At 38.9% G+C, this 9,138-nt stretch overlaps 2 protein-coding genes across 2 annotated transcripts; both read left to right on the forward strand.

Annotated features, from left to right (window-relative positions):
- The first annotated feature begins 308 nt into the window (after positions 1-308).
- LOC149002264 (GDSL esterase/lipase At3g48460-like) lies at positions 309-2,407 on the forward strand. Its single transcript, XM_089136166.1, has 2 exons — positions 309-956; positions 1,895-2,407. The coding sequence occupies exons 1-2, from the start codon at positions 318-320 to the stop codon at positions 2,405-2,407; spliced, it is 1,152 nt and encodes a 383-aa protein (XP_088992292.1). The 5' UTR covers positions 309-317.
- Positions 2,408-5,482: 3,075 nt separating this feature from the next.
- Positions 5,483-7,616, forward strand: LOC149002265 (GDSL esterase/lipase At3g48460-like). Its single transcript, XM_089136195.1, has 2 exons — positions 5,483-6,130; positions 7,104-7,616. Exons 1-2 carry the CDS (start codon positions 5,492-5,494, stop codon positions 7,614-7,616), a joined length of 1,152 nt encoding a protein of 383 aa, XP_088992321.1. The 5' UTR covers positions 5,483-5,491.
- The last annotated feature ends 1,522 nt before the right edge of the window (positions 7,617-9,138 follow it).

A 9,138-nucleotide genomic window follows, 5' to 3' on the forward strand; every position in this document is an offset into this window, starting at 1 on the left:
GAGGGAGTTTTACAATCTGTGGTAGGAAATGTCTTGAGATATGCAGCAGTTTAGAAACAACATAACATAGAAACGGTGTCTTCGGTTGAGGTCAAAAGCTGTTCAAACAACCACAACTTTCCTTTTTTAACTTTCGACTCCAAATTCCTACCAAAAAAATCATTCAACTTTAATTTGCCAAAAAAAGCTAAGGGCATAATAGTCATTCAGGTGAATTTAACACCCATATATAAGTAAACTACCTCTTCTTCCATGGAGACCATTAAGTCATAGTGTTATACAAATCTCCTTGACACCCAAGCATCCACACCAAAACAATGGAGAGCTATAGCTACGCTTGGTTTCCTTCAAAACTTATCCTTGTAGCCACCATTTTCACCTTCTTCTTTTGCTTCCCAAGTAGCAGGAGTGCAAGCGCAAACTTTTCTAGGATCCTTGCCTTTGGTGACTCCTTCACAGACACGGGTAACACCAATTTATTCTCTGGTCCAGCTGGGTTCGGAGCATCAAAACTTCCTTATGGCATGACCTTCTTCAACAAACCCACTGGTCGCTTCTCTGACGGTCGTCTAGTGATCGATTTTGTTGCTGAAGCCCTCAACTTACCATACTTGCCAGCTTACCTTGAACGAGCAAAGATGGATACTTCTCATGGTGTCAACTTTGCAGTGGCTGGTGGGACGGCCATTGAACATGAATACTTTGTGATGAATGGTATTACTCTTGACATAACTCCTGAATCACTCATGACTCAGCTACAGTGGTTTAATACTTTCTTGGAGCAAAAGGGTTGTGGAGGAGGAGCAAATACAAACGACGATTGCACAAAATTCTTTGATGATACCCTGTTTTGGGTTGGAGAGATTGGAGCAAACGACTATGCATATACCCTTGGACACGTATTTCCTCTCACTGTGCAGCAGCTTATCATTGATAGAGTTTCCAGATTTTTAGAGGTAATATAGCTTTGCTCCTTCTTAATAATGGGAAAAGTGACAAGATGTGCATAGATGATCGTCATTAGACTTCCACCCCTTAATTAGTTCCATAATGGGGGCACTAATAGCTGTGATTTGTCAGTGAGTCCTTCATGGGAGAAGAAATTTAGAGTTCGGATCCTCTACTAGATGGATAGAGGTTTGTACTCTCCTCAAACTTCTCCACCACACAATAAGGGTATGCCCTCATGAGATCCAATTTTGATTAATTTTGTCAACATGAAAGATGAAACTCACCCATATTGTATGATGGAGAAATATAAAAGGAGCACAAATCTAGACTCAAAAACTTTACAAACTTTTCTATGAGAAGTTGTACAAGGATCGTGTTTTCCTACTCCCACTATCAAGGCACTTGTCAAGGGACCCTTAACCTATAGGTTTTTGATGGCATTCATAGGGTAATGGGGGAATCACTACTCATATTGATCCATACTTCTATTTATGAATGGTTGTTCATAGCCCTATTGGATCCCTAATCCCTAAAGCCTATGGACTCCATCCAAACCTATTCGTCAACTAGCTACGTTGTAAAGATTTTGTTTTAGATTACCGCCAGACTAATGCACTTGAGAAGAGGGAGTCTCGATCCTCTACTCATTTTGATAGAGGTATGTGCTTACCTCACACTTCTCCACCACACATTAGGGGGTGACATCCAACTCTGAGTACTGACAAAATGAATCAGAGATGAGACCCCCAATAATCCTCGTGTGGGCTCTCCTCCTAATTTGCAATGGAAAAATGTGAGAGAAACACTGACCTCCTGATGGGTATAGCGATCTCTTATTCATTGGAGATGAAAGAAATCTCATATGCAATTCACTTCCTCTAGTAATTACAATTGGATTTTGATAAGAGTATATGCCAAATTCCATGCTTCTATTGTATGACAGGAGGTGCTGAAAAAAGGGGCCAAGTACGTGGTGGTTCAAGGTTTACCACCAACAGGATGCCTGGCGCTATCCATGACATACTCTCAATTTTATGATAGAGACGACATGGGTTGTGCGAGGACTGCAAACATGGGGATTTACGCACACAACTCACAACTTCAAAACAAGCTTCAAGATATTACGAATCAATTCCCTCAAGCTATCATTTCTTATGCAGATTACTCAAAAGCTTATCAAGAAGTAATGAAGAACACTCGCAAGTATGGGTTCCAGGAGCCCTTCAAGTGTTGTTGTGGCTCTGGAGGAGGTGGACTATACAACTTCAACCCACTCGCCACATGTGGGTCCCCAGCTGCTTCGAGAGCTTGTTCAAACCCTAGCCAGTTCATCAACTGGGATGGAGTTCACCTCACAGAAGCCATGTACAAGTATGTTGCTGATTTTTTACTTCGTGGTGGATATTGTCATCCTTCATTCACTGACTTGCTCAGTAGGAAATCCCAAGGGAGCTGAGAGATCATCTTGTTATGTCACTTACTTGCATGCCATTGTCTATGTGTACTTGTTTCTACTAACAGACTATTACAATAAAAGTCCAAATCATCAATTAATAACCCATTTGAACATGAATTCTCTCCGGTTGAGTTTGAGCTGCAGTGGTTAACCTTTCATTTTTGTTCAGATTAGAGCGAACAATCACACACAATCAAATATAAAACAAGGAAGAACGAGACACAAATTTTACCCTGGTTCACCTTAATGTGAGGCTACGTCCAACACTAGGTTTTTTACTATATTCTTCTTGAAAGCAACCACATACAATGTTCTATTACAAGAGAATATATATAGGTGCTTTGAAATCCTAAGCCACAACTATTCATGGGCCCAGGCCCAAACTGTAAAAAACTCCAAGGCCCACAGAAACAGGGACCCTCTACAGGCTATGGGGATGGTCCGTTGACAACACAATAAGAAGCATGAGCCATACTCAACAGCTTTCCTATTCAACCAGATTCAGCCAAAAAAGAAGACACAAAATCACATTATATGAAAATTTTTATTGGTCACCAGGTGAATGAGGAGGAGAGAACTAAAGACCCACTACAAACAGAAGACTCAATCAATCAAGTTGATAATTTACTTAGGTTCAGCAAAATGACCCCAAGTATGGAGGCTTGAGTTCCCTTGTTTTATTCTTAAACTTGAACACGAAGTGTTTCTTATCGAGTTCAAAGACCACTGGTCCATCGACGTCTCCAATTGTGTTCAATTTACTTCTACATGCTGGTGAGGACGGCTTGGCACTGAAGACGTAGCCAATAAATGTCATATGCTACCTTTCTTCTTCCACCAAGACTTCATCACCAACACGTTCAACGATTACTCCTTCGTCTTCGATTGTGGGTTCAAGGAACTGCAGTTCAATTCCATTGAGCCCTCCATGACTTTGCCTCCCTTCAACATGTTAACCCAGGTTCTATGATCTTGGAATCCTCTTGGGTTGTCTTCCAAGTCATCAGACCTTAGATCCCCTATTGTACGGTGGGGATCCTCCCAGCGATATTCTATTCAATTACTTTTTGGGAAGGTGGTGGCTGAACGGCCGTGAATTTCTTGGCTGAACGGTCTTAGAAATCTTACCATTAAATCTGGTGGGATTAAATCTGAATTATCCATCATAAACGGTTAAGATTTAATTCAATACATTTAATGGTAGGATTTATTTACACAGTTGTTTAGCTATATTTATGCCTTATTTTAATTAGTAAATATAAGGATCAAAGAATCTTATCATTCATTATTTATATTTTTAGGTAATTATTATATTATTATACTTAGGGATGGAAAATTAAAAATTTTAATATCCTTAATTAATGGCTTTAAGGTTTAATAGATTGAATGAATAAAAAAAATTAAGATAATGAAAATGTAGCCATCCTCCATTAGTTCATGGTTTTATAATAGTATGTTATAAATAATATTGATTATAGATGTCTATAACTCCTAAAGAAATAATACTAAAATGTTTAACTTTTAATTGAAGATCTCTACCACCTCAGTGTATAATCTTGGTCATCCACATTTCTATATTAACTAAAAATCACAATTACCTCAACTCATAATATTGACAAACAATATTATTAATTTTATGCATCTTTTATCATGGACAACAATTTATCCTTCTATCCAGAAGATATCTTATTGTGTGCAAGAATCAATTTGAATACTTACCTTCTATTTTGATTATATCATATGTCGTGTTTTCTTGTAAACCCTAATACTTTCATTTCAAAGAATATACTGGAATATCTTTACTTCCAATATAAATATAGAACGCAAATTATACAATAAATTACTTTCATCTTGCTAATATCATTTATAGTATAGTATATTTTTTCCCTTGTAAGAATATAAGAATAATATGGTATAATAACTTGGGGGTCTCTAAAATTTTCCCTAAATAAAATATAACTATTTGTAAAAATACAGTAAATATTATATTATATTACCGTCAATGGTACGTCCCTATGATAGTGTCTTAATTCCTCAAAGTTGAGTCGATACATAAAAATTACATTCTTATAGCTAGGTATAGAAACCATACAAATTTAAGTTTCTAGGTAGTTCCAATCTGGTTGCTTTGAGCGAGTCCTAATTCTGGCCTAGATAAGACCAGATCAATCAAATTGAACTGTCCTTTTTTCTTATTTTTTATTTTTATCGTTTTCTCTCTTTGAGTGATTTAGGATTTTATATGTAAGTCCAATCAGGACTGATCCCAAAAATTCCAGAGTATTTAAACTTCCCTTAAATTGTCATCTCATGAAGTCAGTAGTTCCCTGTTATTTTATAATCTAGGTCTTAATACTGACGATCAGATATTTTACAGCCAAGTGTCACACTCTTAATAGTTAATGACAAGAAACCTAATTGTAGAGGATGCAAATGGGATCCACATCGCATTTGCTAAGCCGGTGCCATTGACGTGGTAGTGCCCAATGTTGAATGGATGCCATGTGTATTTTATTAAATCCCAACTACACCCAACGGGTAGGCAATACAGACAGGACAACATCCGATTCACGTTGATGGTTAGTTTGAAGCTTTTCCTTCTCTTTTCTTGTTTCTTTCTTCTTCTTTTTTTGTTTTTCTTTTTTTTGGTTTTTTTTTTTTTGGTTTTTTTTGGTTTTTTTGGTTTTTTTTTTTGTTTTTCCTTTGTTTTTGGGATTCAGCTAAAAAGGAGAACAAGATGACCGTATGGGAAACATATATCATAGAGGGAGTTTTACAATCTGTGGTAGGAAATGTCTTGAGATATGCAGCAGTTTAGAAACAACATAACATAGAAACGGTGTCTTCGGTTGAGGTCAAAAACTGTTCAAACAACCACAACTTTCCTTTCTTTAACTTTCGACTCCAAATTCCTACCAAAAAAAACTTTCAACTTTAAATTTGCCAAAAAAAGCTAAGGGCATAATAGTCCTTCAAATGAAATTAACACCCATATATAAGTAAACTACCTCTTCTTCCATGGAGACCCATTAAGTCATAGTGTTATACAAATCTCCTTAACACCCAAGCATCCACACCAAAACAATGGAGAGCTATAGCTACGCTTGGTTTCCTTCAAAACTTATCCTTGTAGCCACCATTTTCACCTTCTTCTTTTGCTTCCCAAGTAGCAGTAGTGCAAGCGCAAACTTTTCTAGGATCCTTGCCTTTGGTGACTCCTTCACAGACACGGGTAACACCAATTTATTCTCTGGTCCAGCTGGGTTTGGAGCATCAAAACTTCCTTATGGCATGACCTTCTTCAACAAACCCACTGGTCGCTTCTCTGACGGTCGTCTAGTGATCGATTTTGTTGCTGAAGCCCTCAACTTACCATACTTGCCAGCTTACCTTGAACGAGCAAAGATGGATACTTCTCATGGTGTCAACTTTGCGGTGGCTGGTGGGACGGCCATTGAACATGAATACTTTGTGATGAATGGTATTACTCTTGACATAACTCCTGAATCACTCATGACTCAGCTACAGTGGTTTAATACTTTCTTGGAGCAAAAGGGTTGTGGAGGAGGAGCAAATACAAACAACGATTGCACAAAATTCTTTGATGATACGCTGTTTTGGGTTGGAGAGATTGGAGCAAATGACTATGCATATACCCTTGGACATGTATTTCCTCTCACTGTGCAGCAGCTTATCATTGATAGAGTTTCCAGATTTTTAGAGGTAATATAGCTTTGCTCCTTCTTAATAATGGAAAAAGTGACAAGATGTGCATGGATGATCGTCATTAGACTTCCACCCTTAATTAGTTCCATAATGGGTGCACTAATAGCCATGATTTGTAAGTGAGTCCTTCATGGGAGAAGAAATTTTGAGTTTGCATCCTCTACTAGATGGATAGAGGTTTGTACTCTCCTCAGACTTCTCCACCACACAATAAGGGTATGCCCTCATGAGATCCAATTTTGATTAATTTTGTCAACAGTGGGAGAAGAACCTCACCCGTATTGTATGATGGAGAAATATAAGAGCACAAATCTAGACTCAAAAACCTTACAAACTTTTCTATGAGAAGTTGTACGAGGATCGTGTTTTCCTACTCCCACTATCAAGGCACTTGTCAAGGGACCCTTAACCTATAGGTTTTTTATGGCGTTCATACGGTAATGGGGGAATCACTGAAGGGTAGATTTGACCAATCATAAATAGGGGCAAACTACTCATATTGATCCATACTTCTATTTATGAATGGTTGATCATACCCCTATTGGATCCCTAATCCCTAAAGCCTATGGACTCCATCCAAACCTATTGGTCAACTAGCTACGTTGTAAAGATTCTGTTTTAGATTGCCGCCAGACTAATGCACTTAAGAAGAGGGAGTCTCGATCCTCTACTCATTTTGATAGAGGTATGTGCTTATCTCACCCTTCTCCACCACACATTAGAGGGTGACCCCAACTCTTAGTACTGACAAAATGAATCAGAGATGAGACCCCTAGTAAGCCTCGTGTGGGCTCTCCTCCTAATTTGCAGTGGAAAGAATGTGAGAGAAACACATACTTTCTGATGGGTATAGCAATCTCTTATTCGGTGGAGATGAAAGAAATCTCATATGCAATTAGCTTCCTCTAGTAATTACAATTGGATCTTGATAAAAGTATATGCCAAATTCCATGCTTCTATTGTATGACAGGAGGTGCTGAAAAAAGGGGCCAAGTACGTGGTGGTTCAAGGTTTACCACCAACAGGATGCCTAGCGCTATCCATGACATACTCTCAATTTTATGATAGAGACGACATGGGCTGTGCGAGGACTGCAAACATGGGGATTTACGCACACAACTCGCAGCTTCAAAACAAGCTTCAAGATATTACGAATCAATTCCCTCAAGCTATCATTTCTTATGCAGATTACTCAAAAGCTTATCAGGAAGTAATGAAGAACACTCGCAAGTATGGGTTCCAGGAGCCCTTCAAGTGTTGTTGTGGCTCTGGAGGAGGTGGACTATACAACTTCAACCCACTCGCCACATGTGGGTCCCCAGCTGCTTCGAGAGCTTGTTCAAACCCTAGCCAATTCATCAACTGGGATGGAGTTCACCTCACAGAAGCCATGTACAAGTATGTTGCCGATTTTTTACTTCGTGGTGGATATTGTCATCCTTCATTCACTGACTTGCTCAGTAGAAAATCCCAAAGGAGCTAAGAGATCATCTTGTTATGTCACTTACTTGCATGCCATTGTGTATGTGTACTTGTTTCTACTAACAGACTATTACAATAAAAGTCCGAATCATCAATTAATAACCCATTTGAACATGAATTCTCTCTTGTTGAGTTTGAGCTGCAGTGGTTAACAATATCATTTTTGTTCGGATTAGAGCGATCAATCACACACAATCGAATATAAAACAAGGAAGAATGAGACACAAATTTTACCTTGGTTCACCTTAATGTGAGGCTACGTCCAGCACTAGGTTTTTTACTATATTTTTCTTGAAAACAACCACATACAATGTTCTATTACAAGAGAATATATATAGGCGCTTTGAAATCCTAAGCCACAACTATTCATGGGCCAGGCTCAAACTGTAAAAAACTCCAAGGCCCACAGAAACAGGGACCCTCTACAAGCTATGGGGATGGTCCATTGACAACACAATAAGAAGCATGAGCCATACTCAACAGCTTTCCTATTCAACCAGATTCAGCCAAAAAAGAAGACACAAAATCACATTATATGAAAATTTTTATTGGTCACCAGGTGAATGAGGAGGAGAGAACTAAAGACCTACTACAAACAGATGACTCAATCAATCAAGTTGAAAATCCACTTAGGTTCATCAAAATTACCCCAAGTATGGAGGCTTGAGTTCCCTTGTTTTATTCTTAAACTTGAACACGAAGTGTTTCATTATCGAGTTCAAAGACCACTGGTCCACCGACATCTCCAATTGTGTTCAATTTACTTCTACATGCTGGTGAGGACGGCTTGCCATTGAAGACGTAGCCAATCAATGTCATCTGCTACCTTTCTTCTTCCACCAAGACTTCATCACCAACACATTCAACGATTACTTCTTCGTCTTCGATTGTGGGTTCAAGGAACTATAGTTCCATTCCATTGAGTCCTCCATGACTTTGCCTCCCTTCAACATTTTAACCCAGGTTCTATGACCTTGGAATCCTCTTGGGTTGTCTTCCGAGTGTGAAACCCAGCCCTAACCTTGACCCGGAAACTTTGTTATTTGTAGGTCCAGTGACCCGAAGTAAAGTAAGAAGTCAGCTTTGGGCCATCCCAGTGGAGGACTTGGTGTCTGGCTTTGAATCCATGAGTGTTGATGATGAGGTTCTATTTATGGAAACTGAATCTTGATGAAGATCGGATTAGTTGATGGACTTGGAGTGCTCTCTATCATGGTTTGAAGGCATTTCTACCTATTAGGTAAGTCACTTGGTTTGTGTGCAAAACCCCTTTAGGTTTGGATTTGATCTGGGCCTTCAATTCCCTGTTTAGAGTTGTCTGACCGGTTGGTCGACTCATTGGTCGGTCGACCGTCGACCAATCCACTCGACCAATGGGTTCTGTCTTTGGTAATTAGGTCTTGCTTGCTCTATTTAAGTCCAATATCGAGTCTACTTCGTATTTTCTGCCTCCAAACTCTTTGGAACGAACCAAAGACCTCTGCAAGTCATCTCCCTTGCGTCCTTGGTGTTTATCTTGACGG

Source organism: Hakea prostrata, chromosome 10, assembly GCF_041222555.1.
Source record: "Hakea prostrata isolate BN-2017 chromosome 10, UWA_Hpros_2, whole genome shotgun sequence".
NCBI classification, from domain to species: Eukaryota; Viridiplantae; Streptophyta; class Magnoliopsida; order Proteales; family Proteaceae; genus Hakea; species Hakea prostrata.

Excerpts from the sequence above, each read along its gene's own strand:
- LOC149002264 (XM_089136166.1), top strand. The coding sequence starts at position 318 with ATGGAGAGCTATAGCTACGCTTGGTTTCCTTCAAAACTTATCCTTGTA. Across the intron at positions 957-1,894 it reads GAGTTTCCAGATTTTTAGAG|GAGGTGCTGAAAAAAGGGGC; the intron begins GTAATATAGCTT and ends ATTGTATGACAG.
- LOC149002265 (XM_089136195.1), top strand. The coding sequence starts at position 5,492 with ATGGAGAGCTATAGCTACGCTTGGTTTCCTTCAAAACTTATCCTTGTA. Across the intron at positions 6,131-7,103 it reads GAGTTTCCAGATTTTTAGAG|GAGGTGCTGAAAAAAGGGGC; the intron begins GTAATATAGCTT and ends ATTGTATGACAG.